At 38.1% G+C, this 20,139-nt stretch overlaps 2 protein-coding genes and 1 long non-coding RNA gene across 5 annotated transcripts; 1 reads left to right on the forward strand and 2 right to left on the reverse strand.

Annotated features, from left to right (window-relative positions):
* Positions 1–6,800: 6,800 nt before the first annotated feature.
* Positions 6,801–7,961, reverse strand: LOC120010559. Its single transcript, XM_038861341.1, has 3 exons — positions 7,899–7,961; positions 7,702–7,770; positions 6,801–7,576 (listed from the first exon to the last, which is right to left on the reverse strand). Exons 1-3 carry the CDS (start codon positions 7,959–7,961, stop codon positions 7,415–7,417), a joined length of 294 nt encoding a protein of 97 aa, XP_038717269.1. The 3' UTR covers positions 6,801–7,414.
* A 689-nt stretch (positions 7,962–8,650) lies between these two features.
* On the forward strand, positions 8,651–11,116 carry LOC120011317. The gene is made up of 3 exons (XR_005471002.1): positions 8,651–8,803; positions 9,420–9,566; positions 10,631–11,116. It is a non-coding gene; the product is annotated as an uncharacterized LOC120011317 (long non-coding RNA).
* A 1,428-nt stretch (positions 11,117–12,544) lies between these two features.
* LOC120011347 (DIS3-like exonuclease 2) lies at positions 12,545–20,139 on the reverse strand. Of its 3 annotated transcripts, XR_005471006.1 has the most exons (8): positions 19,413–20,139; positions 18,358–18,785; positions 18,157–18,210; positions 17,971–18,039; positions 15,513–17,747; positions 14,336–14,588; positions 13,715–13,786; positions 13,523–13,591 (listed from the first exon to the last, which is right to left on the reverse strand). XR_005471006.1 is itself a non-coding variant. In XM_038862445.1 (7 exons), exons 1-7 carry the CDS (start codon positions 19,525–19,527, stop codon positions 13,196–13,198), a joined length of 3,366 nt encoding a protein of 1,121 aa, XP_038718373.1. In that variant the 5' UTR covers positions 19,528–20,130; the 3' UTR covers positions 12,545–13,195. The 3 variants fall into 3 exon arrangements, 2 of the variants coding, with proteins under 2 accessions (XP_038718373.1, XP_038718372.1); XM_038862445.1 differs by lacking the exon at positions 14,336–14,588 and having other exon boundaries at positions 12,545–13,591; positions 18,358–18,782; positions 19,413–20,130; XM_038862444.1 differs by lacking the exon at positions 14,336–14,588 and having other exon boundaries at positions 12,545–13,591; positions 19,413–20,130.

The raw sequence follows: 20,139 nt of genomic DNA on the forward strand, positions 1-20,139 counted from the left end.
TAGTCTTTAAACAAATTATGATAGATATTAGTGAGGCTACTGTCCAATATCATCTAATTGTTGGAGAGATTTGATCGGAAAGTGCTCATATGTGTCAAACTATCCCACATCAGTTTGAGATGTTCCAACCATGTGATATATAAGGAAATTCAAGTCGCTACCATACTAAGAGGTCTTTTCTTGAGTCTAAGTACCATTAAGTTAAGTGAAATTATCAAGGATTAACGAAGCCGAACGGACCCAATATATTTATGATTTATGTTTGTTCATTCAATCGGATTAACACTTCCCATCAGGAGAATGGTTCCTCGAAATATATATATATATATATATATATGAACGAATCAATACTTTGTATTCGATTCCTGGTTTGCATGATTAAGATTAATTATATTTGAGTGATACTTTTGGAACCCTAGTAGACAGACAATCATTCTCACTCACTGAAACCCTAATTAAACTACTAAAAAGTAGCACTTTAAACAATGTTTAGGGACAAGATTAGTCAAACAAAGACACTAAGTAAAACAAAAGCAGTCAGGGACCATGAATGTCCTCTTCCATATTTTCCACCTGCAACTACGACTAGTCTACTTGCTCTGATTTGCAGGTCAATTATTCCTCATCAGGGAAAGTAGCACAACTTTTGAACTAGCTTCCTATGATTGATTAATTTACACCTTTATTGTACAAATTTCATATTATAATGTTACAAATTTGTGACAAACATGTGACTATAAGGTCTCATATTATAATGTTATATGAGATTTGTACAATATGCATCTTCAAATATATATATATATATATATGAATTTTCTTATGAGATTTTTAAAATGAGGTTCTAAAATAAGGTCTTAATTTTTAGGACCTCCTCTTAGGACTTCATATATAGGGTATATATGCTCTACAACTACATAATTGTCTCTACTTTAGCTAATTGTTAAGAGATTTTGATGCATGTATTTTTGTTCAAATCTGTACCATTTAGTCTCTCTATTTTAGCAACCAATATGACTTTAGAGAACTCTAATATGAATCCTATAATGCAACCTCTCTTAATTTTAAAAGAAAAATTAAAACTAAAACAACTCTACTTGAAAATTGAAGTAGGAAAAGAACATGAAGTTTGCAGCGACTAGTATGCCTAGTTCTTCCAAATTAAAAGAGAGAACTCCCTGCTAAGAACAATATATCACATTGGTTGGTAAGTCCCAACCGAATGGTATATATGACCAAGTCCACCCTTTACTTAACAACAAAGCCTTTTCTTAAGCCTAATGAGTTTCGACTGTCACCCATAGTAGCTCGCATCCATGTGAATTTAATAACTCAAAACGGACAATATTGTTGATGAAGGTGTGGATTTATGATACACCCATCACAAAGTGAGCAAAAATAATTTACTGTTCCCTATTTGTTTTATATATCAAATATTTCTCCAAATTGCCTATTCTCAAATCAATTAAATCACCATCTTAATACCCCTGGTGATGCATTCAAGGCAACTTAATTAATTTAAAATTTAAAATAACATTATTACTTTGATTCTCAAACAATGACATCACTGCCTATATATACACGTATATAACTTCCATGGACACATCACTATATAGATGGTTAGGAAAGCAACATCGTTAAACTTTTTTTTATTTATTTTCTGAAACGTATTTAACAATCATAGACAAAAGCACTCTATAATTTGTTATTTTCTGGAAAAAGAAAACATATTTTTATAAATTTGTTGTATACCTCATGAGTTTGTGGCTACTATAGATATAATAATAAAAAAAACTGGCTTTAATTAATAGATATATTCACTCGAATATGCGTATTGTGAGATGAGATAATATGGTTCTTCTTATGAAAAGAATTAAGAGTCCCTACATTAAAATTAATAGTTTTAACTGGGAAACCCTAGCTAGAACTTGCAATTAAAACAATTTTTTGGGTCCAAATTTGAGCACTTGGAACATAAACTAATATCAGACAAGTACAATGAATTCAATGAACTAATTGAATCAACTGTAGACAGCTCACAAGTTAAGATAAAAATACACACGTGAAATGGGTGTTTATAAAACCATACCAAACTTAAAAAATAATCAAATGGTCTGATTGCATATGACCTAGTACAAGAGCACTGCACATTGTACAACCGGCAAATCTGTGCAACAAATTCTGTAGCAGCAGGAAAATGTGAAAGAAGATACATTCAGTTCAGGTATACCTGACTATTTTTTTTTGTAATAGTGACATGAACTGAACCAATACTCATCCATTACAAGCTGCTAGTAGTTGTCGGATAACTGCATTCAAAATACCAGAAAAATCAGAATTCAAACTAGGTACCATGTAAACCTGCGACAGCAAATCCGCAAGAACTGTCCACTCAATTAGCAACCACGAAATCCACCTATTGAAGAAGAGGAGAAATTTAAGACTGCTAAATATCTATAAAAAGTCCACCTCTTTGACTTCTTACAGTGAATCACAGATTGTATAGTGAATCACAGACTTAAACGTAACCTTGCACGAAGGCTAAACTAGCATGTTAGACTTCTAAGAACACTAAATAGAGTACAACGGTCCACTTTGATCCTTTAAGAATGCTCAATTCTATCCATAGACGAGCTTTTCACATTTTGTGCATTTTTAAACATAAGTTGGTCTATTGGCTTATTTTCAATCCAAATCCAAATTCAATCACTCTGTGATTGCTGTTGCGTTATTACTTGCATCAGTGCATGTTAATTGAGGCCCGAGCAGCTAAATGGAGACCCAAAAGGACATATCTGAGCAAAAATGGTGTTGCGTCCGAATATGTTATGTATCTGAAAAATACAGACTTTACCAAGTGTATATATATGCATAGTAACAGTGGCTAAGAAAATAAGAAAGAAACTAAAGCCAAACAACAAAAGAACATAATGTTGGGAAAGAAAGCTATTTAGTGGTCGGATTCTCAGGTATAGCTGAGAAAAAGTTCAGGGATTTCCAACCTAGAACAAGCCTATTGTTAGCCAACCCTTCCACCCTATATCCCTCATTGAACAACCCCAACAAAAGCTTTGTTTGACAATGATTGGCAAAGATTGTGGTTGCTGGCTTGTAGCCAACACTCCACAACCATTCCTGCCAAGAGCATCATTCCACGCCACCGGTCTGGTAAATCTGGTGAGCCGGCTCGAACTTGGTCTTGCAATGGGATTGGGAATCCAGCCTCCAGCGAGTCATAAAAGGCAAGAGTCATGGTGCAATGAGTCCATGAACCGGCTCACAAAACCTCCTCTTCAACTAGAGTAACCAATCTCGGGCTTGAGGTCTTTTCCCCATATAAAAATGAAATGATCAAATCGGGTGCCCGATAGTTAAAATGAGGAAGGTTCAACGTGCAGTTGATCATCAAGGCTTGCCCTCCCACTAACTTCAACGCAGAAGGTCGGAATGTATCATCAGATTCCAACCTGCATTGGTGGAACAATAACGGTTGATCGATTGATGCCAAATGCAATCAAATGGCAACCTGTCTCTTGCACAGTCCCTATCGATCTAGAACTCATTGCACATCTTTGTCCATCAGTGGTGATAAAATCAACAGTGTCAAACATTCTTAAATCTTAATCCTTGTCAAAGCCACTCTGTAATTGGATCTTTTCTATAAAGAAATGTTGGCAACCTCATTAATTTGTCTACACCTACAATAAAAAAAGTGGGGTCACTAGATATATTCACTGGTATATACTTAGTTTGAAATGAAATTATTTTTCAATTTTCATCATGCCATCAATTTAAATAAGATCTACCTCCTATCACTTAAAAGATATCCAGAAATTTCACCTCCAAATTTCAGTCACTGAAGGTACAAATTAGACAACCTAACAGAGATATAATCTCTATATGATATGACTACAACCTAATACTGATTAAATCAATTATTATACACAGCTCAAAAGTTATTCTAATTCCAGACCATGCATTTGTTAAGAAATCAAAATGAAGGGATGATTCATTACAAGGGTCCTGTATGACTAACCAGAAAATCAGTGCAACTACAGCTTTGTTTTTGTAGCAGTACTGCAAAAAAGTTGAAGAGGACATTCCAGTACCGTACAGCTTTGTTTTTCTCAATGTCTTTGTTTGACTTGCATTGTGCATAAAAATAGTTTAAAGTGTTTCTTTTTGTACTTTTCAGGCTGAATAAGCATTCTTCTCTGACAGAGTTCCATCTCTTTTGGTTTTAATTCAAGTTAAATATATAAACAACCAGTTAGGGAATCGAATATCAAAGATTTGGTTACGCGACCATAAATCTATTTCCAGGCACCAAATCTTAAGAGGGAAAGATTTGTTTAGGACGACAGAGTGCCTAATCAATAACCCAAAGCCTAAACAAGGTTAACTGTGCAATCATACAATCATTGCTTCACATGGAGCAGTAACACATCGACTGCAGCAAGTATAACCGGGGCTTCAATGTTTTGAGATGTTCTACCTTCCCTTAATGGATTTTCTTTACATAATCTTCAAAAGTTCTTTTTACATATGTTGTCCTTTTTTTTAAAAAATCTTTCTAATTATACAGTCTTTCTGGTGATTTGACAGCTAAATCATTCACCTGACTTGCTGCCTGTGCCCTCTCAAAGAATGTTAAAATTACAGTGACAATGAAAGTAATATTTGGAAGTATGTTTATGTCATATAGGAAATTATAGTCAGACATAGGCCAGAAGCGCTTGACTTAAGCTTTGTAATTTGGCTTCAAGAGCGAAACTTCCTAATTAGTTCTATACCAAAATTATTCCCATTAATATTGAAAATGATGCAGTGTGTAAACAAGAGGGGGCAAAGACAGAGAAAAATAAGTTAAGACATTACCAAGAGTACTTGTATTTTTGCAGCACCATGCTAATAAACTCATCCACAGTTGTCCTTTTGTTTTCACTGACAAAGAATGTTGCTGAAGTACTTGATGGCCATCCAACCCTGGTTGAGCAAATGTACCTGTCCAGTCCTTGTTAGAAACAGATAAGACAACGAAATATTTTTAAAAGAATTCTTACATGTATGCTTGAGCAAAGGCCAAAACCACTTAGCAAAAAAAGATAGGGTGCGAAGAGATGATAGAGAAACCTCCCCTCCATTCCTCTTTAATTTGAGGGAACAAGAACATCAGCTAGAAGGAAAAAAAATAATTGTCGAGATCGAGGTTTAAAATAGAAGCCTCCACTTTTGCTCACTACTCACACCCATCATCCCTTTCAATCTAAAGTTTTACAAAAAATATAAACAAAAATGCAATTGCAAATTTGCAAGTTAAATAGGTAAATACATACATATTTATACAGAGTGTGTGTGTATGTGTGTATATAAGCCACTGATGTCACTGCATCAGATCCATTACTTCCACAAAAATAGCATAGAGAGAAAAATGTCAAGACAAAACAAATCAGAACTGTGACCACTACACTATTGTCTTTTAGAATAGAATCAAACTAATAGTTTATGCTTGGTTTTTAATTTAAGCTTGTCTGTGCCTTCAAGCGTCATCAGAAAGCTTGTCAAGTTCTCAAGACAGCGACTCTTGTTTTAAGAATAAGCAACTTGGAGCGTTAGTGATTAGACTCCAGATGGAGGGTTGTTGATAGAATTGTTTTTTCTTTCTCTTGCTTCTGTTTAGTTCAACGTTAAGAAGGTTTTGTAATGGGGAGAAAACTGCCACTACATATGATTTTAATCTTGGTATCCTGCTCGAGTTACAGAAATATTCCTCCTTTTTGCTTCGATTAAGTTACAGTCACCAATATTTAATTTAATCTACATCACAGAGCAAACGAACTTATTGAAAGAAGATAAGCAATGCAAAAATCTCAACAGTGTAGATCAAAGAAAATTTTGAATTCTTCTATGGCATACTTTGTGCTTCTTTTTCAAGCCCACACAATTACTAAAAAACTAGCTCTCTCTCTTTGGGTTTCAACTCCTTGGTGGCCCTGAATAAAAATTCTATTGCATTAAAAAAAGTACTGATAAAGTAGCTGTCATCTATTAGTTAATTAAGTGGACCTGTACTGAATTTTCTAGCAGAGTGTTTTGGACATTTTTGTAACGAAGCATCCTAATTCCCATTACAGAGGAGACACTAGGCACTAGGTTTTAGCTACGAGCAGTCAGGCCCAGCAACACCATCAGATGAGCAGATAGGGTCTTGCAAGTACATGATGGCTAGAGCTTGTCAAAACCAAGCTCAAAGGGAACTTCTTATTCTTACTAATTGACATACTTAACCTGAGCTGGGTCAGCAGTATCAGGTGCATGTCTAAGACCAAGTCTGCCAGAAAAATAGTAAGCGAGCTCAGGGACATTCATCCAAAAAAAAAACTAAGAATGGGAAATGAAAAAAAGAAAAGGTTAAACATTTACATTTCAGGAACTGTTCATTTGAATCAGAGAATAAAAGTTCCCTTGAATTTCCAGGTGATCAAAGGATTCTCAAAAACACCAGATAAAGTACACTTGGCCAAACACTCTTTTAATAACCATTTTCATATGTTTCACATAAGTTGATATCTCACCAGAAATGCAAGTATACAATAACCTGATATTAAAGAACTGACTACCTGGTTACTTGGATATGATATTATCAGAAAAAAATGAGAACCAAACAAGACCGTGTACATGTTATGTTTATAGTAAGTCGAGGGAGGAATTCGCTTTCTATGTGGTCCTTTCCGTTTTAAGTAATGTAGTTAAGTCCAGTTATCACTCAATTGAATCTGTTTCTAGTCAAGTAGTATTTCTGCTATGATCAACAGAAGGTGACAGTTGATTGAGACTTTCAAATTGAGAAAATTGCAATGGGTTAGAGTTAAGATGATTGATTGAAACAATTGCGTTTAGTAGAGGGTTCGAGTTAACTGAGATGGCCAGAGGGGGGAGCGTTGTTCCCTTTGGTAACCCAAAAGAAAAAAAGAAAATGGAGGTACCAGACTCATTAAATATCAAGTAGCTAGAGAGAATGTAGGGACATGATGCGATTAAGAATTCCCTAACCTTAAAAAGTACAAGTGATTTTAAAAAATAACTAAGACGTGGTAATTATTGTAGATAGGTTGAAACCAAAAACTAGTTGCTAAAATTGATTTTCCACTCAGGAAGCTACCAACGGAAGGATCCTAACCATTAACAACCTTTTGTAAAGGTTGGACTCTAGCAAATGTTTGCTTCATTTGTAAAGAAGAGAAAGAATGACTAATTATATTCTCTTCCGTTATAACTGGTCTAGAAGCATGAAAAGTGATTTTTGGACTCATGGGTGCCTTGAAGGTGATGAGCAGCTCTTTGGAGGATGAATTAACATCTCTAAGAAACCACATACCATATCCGGTCATTTAACACTTTGACTGCCAATGATACTTCATTTTGGTTCAAGAGAGAGATGGAAAGCCTTGGATGAAGATAGAGCTGAATCTTCCCTCTTGACAATTCCCTCGAGCTCCTCAACATTCTCAGACAGCAATCTAACATTCACATTGGTAGACCGGACCAACTTATTTGCAGTTTCCAGGGCACTGCACAACTGGAACAGCCAAAAACAATGAGCAGTGAGGTCGTTAGCAATCTGATTCATGGTAAATCCTAGGACAATTTTGCACTTGGCACACTACTATTGACCTATTGGATAGCACAAAATTGATGATTAACCTTTAGAGTCAGAGCTCTCCATGAGTGGTCTGTACCAGCAAGTGTCTTGTCCAAGCGATCATATGTTTCCTGAAACATCATAATATAGATTAGTTGCTTACAGTTGTAACAATATGTGTTTCACCAATTTTCCATTTGCCTTAACACCAAGATATGGCTCATGCAATATTTCCTTGGGATCAAGTCTAAACTAATACCAAACACCAAGTAACAACTATTAAAACTTCCTTGGAAAGCTTAAGGCTGAGTGCTAGCTCCATTTCCAGTTATTTCACCAAAATATTTATCATTCTTATACGTTTCTTAGAGCTCACGTGGCATCGTCTCTTAGACCTAATGAAAATTCCTCTCAGTGAACATGTCAGCACTCAGCACAAACGAACTAGGGAAGGTTCCAATGACCATTATAAAAGCAAGTGCAAGCGCATTGGATGAAATTTAGAGGGCAATGCTCCTTCCTTCTCTGGATTTCACATTATAATAGCCATAATAAAGAAGCAAAGACAATAAATTCTGCTAGATGGAGTTCATTATCCCTCAACATGATGTCAACATAATTTAAGGTGATCGACATCCCTAAAATAAATCAGGATTAAAAATCTTCAAGCACACGTTATGCATTCATTCATGTACATATTGAATTTTGCTCAAACTAACGATGACGAATAGTTCGATGATAGAGAAGATTGATTGAAGAGAAATCCAAAAGGAACCTGAAACAACTCATTGAGGTCCTAGAAGGATTGAGAGGGATCTTCGTAATTAGGAATTGGCTACGCTTCGCGGCGATCAGGTGCTGCAACATCATTGAATGGTTCCTCTTCACCAAGATCGCTCAGCAGATCGCCTCTGCACAGCAATGGCCCTCCTCCCCTCCCCACGTTACCGTTGATCTCAAAACGATACCGTTTGATTATTCCTTTATACCGTCTGAACCGCTGATCAAACCATCTTCTAAAACGACGTCGATTTTAAATATTCGTTTATTGAAAACGATGCCGTTTATAACGATTTCTTTGAGTTCCACATTCTCTCTCGCGAGGGCATAGCACTGCGAAGTAGCACTGTAGTCTGCTGCTTCTGGACTCGATTCTCTGATGAGGTGAGAGTATCGAATCATTCATTCATACTGCATTCAATCACTCTTCTATGAATCAATTTCTAGAAAAAAATTATGTGCTTTATGTCATGAGTCCCACATCGGTTAAGTGTGGGGAGGGTGAGTGCTTTATAAGATTGGGCAAACCTATCACTAGTAAGCCGGTTTTCTAGTGCATAGTTAGGCCCATGACAAATGGTATCGGAGCCAAACCACACTTAACCGGCCCTTTGGGCCAGGCCCAGGGACCCTGGAAGGGCCATGGAAAGGGCTACCTGTTGACCCCGTACACTGTTGAGTGTGTACCCTGTTGAGGGTGCTAGCCGGGTGAAAGCCTCAGACAGAGTGCAGGCCGCCATGGTGCTCGACCAACGTGGGCGTTGGTCTTGAAGGGGTGGGGTTTGTCATGAGTCCCACATCGGTTAAGTGTGGGGAGGGTGAGTGCTTTATAAGATTGGGCAAACCTATCACTAGTAAGCCGGTTTTCTAGTGCATAGTTAGGCCCATGACACTTTATGTTTATTTTCGTTTTTGTTCGGTTTTTGATGGTTCTAGGGTTTAGAGATTACACAATAATCTCTTTTTGCACATTAACATCTGCGGCTCTATGGTTTTGTAGGTGGATCTGTTAAACTGAGAAGGGTAGTGAAAAAGAGTCGAATTTTAAGAGCTGGAGTATACCTGTAAGCAGAATTGGTTGTCAGAGGTTGAGAGAAATGGTAGGCCAAGAGGAAGTAAAGCATCTTGAGGATTGCACGGTATCCAAGTCAGTTCTCTTGCATCCATTCTCCTTAGTTTTTCATTACATGTTTGGAATTTGAAGATGTTTTTTTGGATTTGAACAATGCTGTTATGAAAATTGAACTGATGGGGAGATCATATGTTAGATGTGTCATTGTGATTTCTGAATTTAGGCAGTGAAAAGAAAGCAATTGCGCATAAACTTGTGGGGATTGACTCTGTCTGGATATTCTTTGATGCTATGAGACATTTTTGCATGTATATATGCTTGTGTTTGATAGAAGCACAGAACAGCAATCTGACCTTAAATGTGTGATTTCAGTTCCAGCAAAATAGTCGGTTGAAGTTAAGAGAAGAGGATCAAAAATTGTTTGATGTCTTCAATATCTCTGTGACACTTTTCTAGCAAGTTAGTTGTTTGATCATAAAGTGCTCACTGAGTTCGGTATGAGCGAATTGCATGTAGAGATCCGTAGGGGCTTATAGTTTAATTGGTTGAAACGTACCGCTCATAACGGTTATATTGTAGGTTCGAGCCCTACTAAGCCTACCACCCCTTCTCTTCCTTCACCCGAAACCTTCATAATTATACTCTCTAAGAGTGGTTCCAATTATAGAAGATGTGGTATGCAAAGTGTTAAATAACTAGATGCCTACATCGGTCATATAATATCAGCTCTTTCATCTCCAGTTGGAGTTTTTTTTGGTAACCGAGAATTTCTCAGCCCAACATGCCCACTCGGACAGCTGGGCCAACTCTAAGTTGGACCGCCAACCTAGCCCGCTCCACCAGCGACAAGTAAGATCGGGCCAAAATATGTGCAGAAAAATAACGTCGAAACTGCTAGGCGTGAGAGTTGAATTTGCGACCTCCTGCATTTACAAGGAGTTAACCACAATCAACTTCACAATCCCAACCAAAACTTCTTTGTTTCTAGTTGGAGTTATTTTCATTTAGAACCAATCTATGACACGTGAGATGGGAAAAATGTGTGTGCTTGCAGCTGCAAATTTAGTGTTTTTTACATGTTCTTTTGAAATTATGTTTCATGTACCTCATTGATGAATGGTTAAATGGAATATCTGCAGTGCTTTGGGCACTTGGGTATTCTCAGTGGCAGGGGCTTTGCTAGCTATTCCAGTGGGGATAAAACGTAAATCTTTCGGACCTCTTGTGTTTTTTGGCACCACTGGTACAATGCTTGATATTATTATTGGAATCAGTCAATGTGAAAGAGAGCATGCTGAACGTCAAATGAAGCTATTAGAATCCCAAAGTTCAGAGGGCGATGCAGCTTTTGTTGCAACGGAATCTGAGTCTTGATTTAACGAATATACCATTTGCGGTAATGTTTTGATGTTTTCATTCTCTTCAACCCTGGTGAGTGTAAGGGCTAGTTTCTTTGGAATAGCTATTTGCTGGATTAGTAGTGCTATTGATTTCCTTTATTTTCTGTTCTTCATGCTGAACCGCTACGACAATATCATTCCGAACTTGCTTATGACGTGGACTCAAGTCATTAAAGCATAAACTTAGCTTTGCTAATAAAAGTTCCAATTTGTGATTAATATTCATCTCCAAGTGCTGCAATGGTAGTTTGATATTGAAATGGTTCTCCCGGTAGAGTTGTTACCCATTAATTCTCTCTCTCTATGGACGTTCCATGGAATAGAAATGGAACATTCTGCAGTTAGGTTGATTGGCAGGCTTACATTTTTGTTGCCTAAGAGAATCAGCATGTATTATCAAAGAAAAGTGCCCATCAATGGTCAAGCCTATTGTGTTATAGTCTAATGTTTTGTGGGAAGGAATGCAATACATGGTTCAGATGGTGTGAGTATGTGGCATGTTGAAATCCTGTTTCTTAAAATCAGTCATCAAACTTCATGCCCCTAATATGGACAGATTTTGTTGTTTTGGGACCAGGTGATTGTTAGAAGAGTGGGAGATGAGGCTTGTTTTTGCGCAGAAAACAAAGGCTACACCATCCTTTTGCTTTGGAGGGAAATTTTGCAGACTGATGAGAATAGCCCACCTGCCCCAAACAATCACTAGTTTGTCCACTTTGGGCACTTGTCCTAAAGGATTTGTCTTCCCGGTGCCACACTTTAATGGGCCTGGGAAGCCCGGTCCAACAATCGACCCCCTACAAGGCCTAGGCTTGACCAACCATGGACTTAGTCCACGAGTCCAGAACCATTGGAAAATTGATTGTTGATTATTAGAGTTTGCCATGCGAGTTCTTGTATCTTGCACTTCACTTCCACATCTAGGTGATATGAGACGAGTGCGCAAGACACCCTTGCGCTTTTAAACCGCCGACCTCATAGGCAAACTCAATAGGAACCATGCCATGGATTCCACCCTCCTGAGCCCACATAGGTAACCCCTTGCAAGCGGTCCGGCCCAACCCATACTTAAACGGAGATCAGAGGGACACACATACCCAAATGAGCATAAGTAGGTTGTTCCAATACCAAATGATAAGAAGAGCCCACCCACCCCAAATAATCAACAGTTTATCCCTTTTAGGCCCTTGTCCTCACTGATTTGTCCCAAGCCCTTCCCATAATGGGCTCTAAAAGCCCAACCCAGCAACCGACTCCCAACAATTTGTCCCTAAGGAAAGCCGGTTGCTGATTGTTACGGAGTTTGTTTGACCTCTCTTATATCTTACACTTCCCTTTCACATCTAGGCAATGTGGAGCGCGTGCGTAACACAGACAAAATATCCAAGCGGAAACTAAAGAAATAAGAAAGCAAAAATGCATCACTAACCATAGGAGGAGTACTTGACAATCCTCCATAAGAGTAACTTGACAATCTTCAAAACTAATACTGGAATCTTTACAAGGAGAATCGCATTTCAGTGCAAGACCAGTTACTTATCCTTTCACTTTGGCACCGGCTATAATTCACATCCCAAGTTCAGAGGAATATTTATCGTCGAAAAAATAAATCTCAAAGCAAAAAAAAACATTTGATAGAGAACTGGACCATAATTTCAAGGAACAATTTACAGTTAGCAAGACCCGAATAAGGAGCCTAGGAAAATCTGTACAACATTTTATTATATGGAAGATCTCATAACTGAAACATCAAAAACTTGCTCATTACCTGACTGTAGGAATAATGAAAAAAGACAATGTGCAAAAGAAAGACTCATTATTCCGCAAGTCTCGAGGAATATAGCAAATACGATCCAGCCACCCAAAATCAAAAATTTATTGGGCTGCAGCAAAGAAATCAAAACGTATAAAATACATGATAAAATTTGGTTTCAATACCAATCATATGAAACCGGCCGACAAAAACAAGAACCAATTCCGGAAGCAGCTTATGTTAAAAACAGCCACTAAAACCAAGGCCATGACAAGAAACCCGCCTTAACCTACACCTTCCACCGGTTGTTTCAGCATCAAATATCCCAGAAGTATGAGTACATCCCAAGTCTCAACCACATACTTCCTTCTCCACCACTTTTTTTGGCCTTTAACTTCTTCACCACTACTTTATAAGAGCAAACTATTCACTCGTATTTTTATCTACAACAGAGCTCTCACCAAACAATATAAATATGTTACTTGGTATAAAGCCCTGTTAACTTAGTTTCATTTACAGCATCAGTTGCGTTCCAACATTGAGAAAACGACTTATCTGAAATATGAACTCATGTAAAGCCGCACACCAACATCAAGTGGTCCATCATCCCCACCAATTGCAAGAAGTGCTACAGGGATTGTTGCGAGAAGGCGCACTGTCAGAGGGAAAACCGCTGGTTCAATCCCCGAGTTAGAACCAGGATCAAGACAACGCGCAGATAAAGCAGAATCACACTCTCTACTACCATCTCCAGACATGCCCAGTTCAAATCGCGGATCAGTAGGGCTCACGAGCCATGCAACATCATCGAGTGTCCTATTATAGCCAAAGCCACTTCTCCTATAAGACCTTTTGTAGGCACAAAAATTCAGCAACAATGTAGACGTGGCCTCAAGCCACTCAGCTGTCATGCCTTCAATATCGTCATAATATATTCTCCGTTCAACCTGGAGGCAGACCATAAGATAACAAGATAACAATCGTGCCCTTGTAACAATCAAACTATGTTATTTTTTACACTGATTCACAAAAGACAAATATTATTACAAATCCCATAGGCAAGTACTTACAGCTAGCTTGTTGACGTAAATTGACATAAATCTTGGCCCCAGACCTAATACTCTAGCGTCTGACAACAAAATCTGTGAAAGGGCAATTGCAAGATGTGAGGTCATATTAATCCACGAAAACAAAAGGGAAATTATCAAATGGAATAGAGCTCTTTGCAGACTGTTACAGTTGAATACGAATGTCATTTGCAGAACAATTGAGCATCATCAAAGCATGCAACAGATTCCTACTATAATACATTTTAACTTCCAACTGCCACCTGGTCGGTTAAACCCCAGCCCTACCATCTTTAGCTAATCAATCAAGAGCGAAGGCAAGAATAACGACAAGATGCATGCATCAAAAAACCAGTAAAAGCTAGTAAACAACTATTCCCAGCATTTAACACACAGCGCCAAAGAACCAAATGACATTACCAGTAGCTCTAGGTCGAGACCTGGAATAGGACCCCACAGGACAATATTTTACAGGGAAAAATGCAACTTTAGTTAATCATGACACTATATAAAGATGTCAAATACCATGTAACAAAAGCAATAGACGGTAGATGGCTAAATCAATATCTTTTAACTTCAACATTGGCAAGGCGCATGAGAACAAAAGGAGAGGGGAACACTCACCAAATACTTGATACATTTGTGGCTAATCAACATAGATAATATATTTCGAAATCGTTGTCATGCTTCATCTCAACTGAATCTTCAGATAATACATACTATGTAATCCGGATGAGATGACAGAGATTAAAAGTGGCAAGTATCAGATAGCACAAGTCACTTTATGAAACATGTGCCAGTGCCTTTAAAGGTACTACGGCCACTTGTTTAAGACACTCAGGCTTGACGAGCTGAAGTAAGGGCAGCTTGCTAGCATCTGTACAAGGCGTCTTCACATAAGTATGTGCCTTACAAAGTTTTATATTTTAGAATATATTTGAGGGTATAAAAAAAGTAACTTCAAACCATTTAAGATAGTTTAAACATGTCCAACATATTTTAAGAGAAAGTGGAGTGGCAGTTGAAAGAATTGAGAGAATTTTAAATTTAAATAGGAGATGATAAAAAAAAAGGTATGACGACGGAAAAAAAGACTTAAATGGAAGTAATAAGGATATAGGCTCAATAAGATTAGACAAGAGTGTATCTCTAGATAAGAACAAACGCAGAAGTGAATCCACCATCCGACTTAACTTCTCTAATGGGTTCATGTAGCTGACCCCCAACTGTATGGTAGAAAGAGTTTTACAATGCTAATGAGAAAAATGACTTGAAACATCGAACAACAAGTTTTGAGCAAGTTAAATCACTTGGAAATATTCAGAATCAATTTTGGACCCAATGGGATATAATCAAATCATCTAAATCCACTTGATGTAGATTGCTTGTGATTGGAGCTTTAATTTTCCTTTTACTGAGTTTTGGATAACAAATTTATTTTTCATTTAACAAGTCACTTCACTCAGCGCAGCCCCTTGGGCAATATGGCAACTTAGACAAATGCACTTACTATAATATTAGCGACAACTTCAGAAGCAATGCCACAAAAAACTTCCTGAAGACATCATGAAATAATTTGAATTCCCAAAAATCAAGCGTAAAATCAAGATTTGTAGCAATAGACAGAGGCACCAGGAGCAAAGGCAGAGAAGTAAGCGCTAGGGCAGGCAAAATGGCAAATGCACAAAAACCAAGTGTTACAAGTTGACTCGACTAGAAAAGATAATAATAAACTAACTGAAGCCATCATAAAAGATATTGTACGCAATAGCACAGGGTGTGAAAGGTGGAGAAATAATACCTCTTTCTTTTTGAGCAAAACCCACATGTAGAGCTTATCACAGGCATCCTTAACATGCCTACTAGCCAGTTTCCTTTCATTGCAATGAGTAGCAACTTCTGTAAGTAATTCTGCACAGGGAACTCCATGCTTTAATGCTGCAGCTGACAATGCTTCCCTGCCGTCAAAGGACTCTGCAGCATTCTTATCAAAATAAATACCAGTGAAACATTTCACTGTTGCTTCCTCCCCATGCTTGACCTTATGCAGGGATTTATGCTTCAGATACAATTTTTCAGCTTCTATTACAGCAGCCAATGTGCGATGGACAACAATATCAGGGTAACGACGAAGTGGTGAAGTAAAATGCGTATAAAGAGGAACAGCAAGAGCATAATGACCCCAGTCATTCACATTATCTTTTAAATCACCACTACAGAAGTAAGAAGCCGATTGCATCGGTTTTGTAGCATATGACATTAGAATATCAAATAGTATGGAATCATCGTTGAGTTTTTCCCTGATCCGTTGCAGCGACCAATGAAAATGACTAGAGGAGGAAGTGTCCAATTCTAAGCCATGCTTGCAGCAGAAAGCTTCAAACCCTTTAAGCTTCCGCATATTGGGTTCAGGGTGCCTCCGCAACAATGCACTATCAGGAAAAGCTCTAGATATAACTTCAGCAGCTGTCCTGTTAGCCAAGAGCATAAACTCTTCAACAAGAAAATTTGAGTCTTTCTGTTCAGAAAGCACACTATCATATGGAATTCCATTCTCATCAAACAAAAATGCTACTTTGGAGTTTTCAAGTCGTAAAGCCCCATCATTGAGCCTCTGCATCTGTAAAGTTTTTGAAACATTGTGAAGAGTCTTAACAGATTCAACAACATTAGACCATTCAAAGTTGTTATACAATTGTGGGCATCCAATTCTGAAGAAAGTTTTACTTTCCACATCAATCATCTCATCAATTATGTCCTGCACGTTTTCATATGAAAGCTTGCAACAAGATCGTATCACAGTGCGGCCAATCCAGCGATCTATAACATCCCCAGCACCATTTAAGTACCAGAAAATTGAGAACGCTAGTCTATCTACTCCAGGGTTAAGCGAACCAAGATTCTCAGAGAGCAAGGAAGGCAACATTGGTAATTTGCGTTGCAACATATAGACAGCCGTTGATCTGATTTGAGCTTCTACATCTAAGTCTGTGTCAGGTAAAACAAAGTATGATGCATCAGCAATATGAACACCTACTCTGATGGTTCCATTGGATAACTTTTCAACTGATAGAGCATCATCAAGATCAGTGGCAGTTGGAGGGTCAATAGTAAATATGCACAAATCTCTAAGATCTATCCTCTTTTTATATTCCTCTGCTGGCACCTCCCAAGGAACACGAGGAAGGCAGGAAATCGTTTCCGGAGAAAATTCAGAGCAGCAGATTGCATTTTCATATAAAATTGCATTGATTCGTGGCTCCACTTCACCTCCCCGTCCAAAAATGTGGGAGACATGGGCTCGTGGAAAAGGACTTTCCTCACTCCAGCTATCAATGCGTGCACCTACAAGCTCCATTTCAACTGTCAGGTCACCATCCTCCAATCTTTTCTTGATCAAGTCAGGCAAGCTTTGAATAAGGATCATCATTTTCGGAAATTTTGGGTCAGTTGGAGTCAGATGGATATACTTATGGTCAGAAATTGATAAGAGACCCTTGTTCTTCTTTGCATCTTTCTTAAAGCCTTCCCTGTGGTACAACAATTGCTTAACAATGAGAGAACCTACAATAACATCTCGACGAAGAGATCTTTCGATGATGCCAACAACCCGGCCAGTAGGTCGCTTTGACGGGAATGAACTGATCATGGCACATAACCTCCCCAAAGCACCGATTGCTTCATTCTGCTCTCTAGAAGAGCCAACAAGAGAAGAATCTGAGACACAGGGATTATGCTCATTTGTATAACAACCACCCATGTGGTCAATGTGTTCTTGATGAACAGCATTGCCAGTTATAGAATTATCCTCTTCATGAAATCCATTCTCTGGAGGTATGCAATTTTCACAATGTGCAATCTCATACTCCACATCTAACTTATTTTTACCCTTGCTATTGGCAACTATTTCACTAACCTCTGGCAGTAAGTTAACATCTTCTGCATGCCCAAGATTGTTGGAAGGCCCAATGGACCCTTTCATCTTGGTCCACAGAGACAAAGGATCAACCTGCATAACCACAATGTCTCCTTCAACCTGCATCAAAGCAGCGACAGTAAAACATTTTGAAACCCATTCCCACCAAAACAAGAACACTATTATGTAAAATATCACAAAAAATAATATATTTTCCCATCTCAGAAAAATCACATAAAGGATCCCAGTCACAGCAAGCAATTAAATTAATATATAACTGATTTTAAAAAAAATAAGCCAGTGCAACTGGTATGAGTTCTAAACAAGTAAACTCCAGACTTACAGCTCTATTCTGTGCAGCATTCCCATTTATAAGTACATCTACTGATACTCCCTCAATTTTGCAGTATGCCTACCAGTGTAAATCAGCATATACATGTTATTAGTGAAATGATTTAAGCAAAAGAGAAATGAACGATTGAAAGGACAGAATATAATAAGAAATTAAATTAAAAAATTTATTACGTACCTCAAGCCTATTGTGAGCATTTACACGAAATAGCGCTTTAAAAGCATCACCTTTCTGTCCAATATTCAAAGAAAACACGCAAATATATAAGATAACAGACATTTCCTTCCCCTAGGGCAACTCCTAAGATCAAAATAATAGATTAATTGAAGACATAACCATCATGGCATCGAATATAATTAGATCCAGTACAAAACTAACCTCCAATGCCTCATTAACAGCAGCCATTGACCAGTGTGAAGCAAAAATCTTACTCTGAGCATGAACCCCACTCTCATTAAAAGATGGCAAATGATTGTCTGTGGATAGCCCTAATGGACCTCCACTAGCAATAGGTTCAGGACACGACTTAGAAACCACTCTTCCACTACCATCAGAAGGGTTCCAATCATCCCTTTGCAAGCTCCTCGCCTCACCTGAGCCTGTTTTTTCATATATATGCATTGTAGGCAGAGCATTAAAAGCAACATTTGATACTCTTGCAAGTCCCTCCTCGTTTAATGTATGCATGTCCAACTCCTGCTTTCTTGATGAAGAGTGGCCCATCGATGATGTTAAATTTTTAGCTTCGCAACCATTTCCCAACTGTGACACTTCAGCACCTTTTTCATTCACTGAACTGCAAGCTGCTACAGAGAAACCATATGGTCCATATCCATTAAGAAGACAACTCAAGGTCAATTAAAAACTACCGAGTGATATCTCCCACAAAAAAAACAAAAATAAACAAGGATGGCTCACTCGAGTCAAAGAAAGGTCCCACTCGAGTGAAGAAAGGGTAAACAAGTACCCATGCACAAGAATTCCACATTGGAGGTGAGGACAAAAGGGCAAGATGTAACATAACAGCAATGAGAAGATATTTCCAGAATTTGAGCCCAGGACCCATAGGATGCAAGAAATGTAGCAAGTCCAACATGTTCAAATAAAAACAATTTTTTTTCTGAAAGACCATAATCCTTGACTATAAATTGCACAAGACTCTCTGTGTGACACAAACTTTGCTTCTTTTCAACTAAACAATAGACTAAATAGTGTTTCTCTTTGGGTTCATCTCAGTTACCAGAAACCCAATATGGGCAACCCAAAAAAAACTATTTAAAAGTAAACACCTAACGATCATTTTCCGCGCATTCTAGTTACACATTAAAAACTCAATTAGAAAAATTCACCTACCGCATGAATAGTTCAGATCTAATGAAACAGTAACTCGTTTTAACAAAAGTAGTTCATACTTAAAAGGGTGGGGTAATTACATGTAGAAGGAGTGTTCTGCTTAGATCGGCGATTGCCACGACGCTTCTTCTTCTTCTCCTTGTCACCATCGTCGGCCTTCTCAACAACCACGGATTGCTCCGCCATACTTTTCATATTTCACCAATAAATTCAAAACGTTTAAATAGAAAATAATTTTATCCCCGACGGATCAGTAAAACTCTAGAAAAAATCGGAGAACAAAAATAAAACCCTAGATCAGATAAATCTCAGAAATCCTCCGGTTTGTTAAAAAAAAATTAAACGGAAGAACCGAAATTAATAGAAGAAATTTTTTTAAAAAAAAGGTTAAACAAACGAATCAGCAGGAAATGGAAGGCGAGATACGGATAAGGATTTTATAATTGTTTGAGATTTAGAGAGTGGGTGGTGGGGGGTGGGGAACAGCTTTTCTAGAGAGAGAGTCGAGAAAATGACGTAATGATTGGTCGGCGTAGACAAAGGCGCCGACTCCCGATTCCTTTGTGTTCCGTCCCCCCTTTCTCACTTTCTTCTCCTTTTCTTTTGTTTTAGGTTTCTCTACTCTTCTTTTTGTTTCGCTTTTTTCTTTTCTTTTCTACAGAGCGCGCGCGCGCGCGATGGATGAATGCGGCTTACGTAATTTTCGAGACGTGTCACGAAGCGAGTGGGCAATCTAGAGCTCTTTGACATGGCCGACTTGAGAGGATAAGGATTTGCCAGCGAGAGCGAGAGATCCTGTCTCTACTC

Source organism: Tripterygium wilfordii, chromosome 12, assembly GCF_013401445.1.
Source record: "Tripterygium wilfordii isolate XIE 37 chromosome 12, ASM1340144v1, whole genome shotgun sequence".
NCBI classification, from domain to species: domain Eukaryota; kingdom Viridiplantae; phylum Streptophyta; class Magnoliopsida; order Celastrales; family Celastraceae; genus Tripterygium; species Tripterygium wilfordii.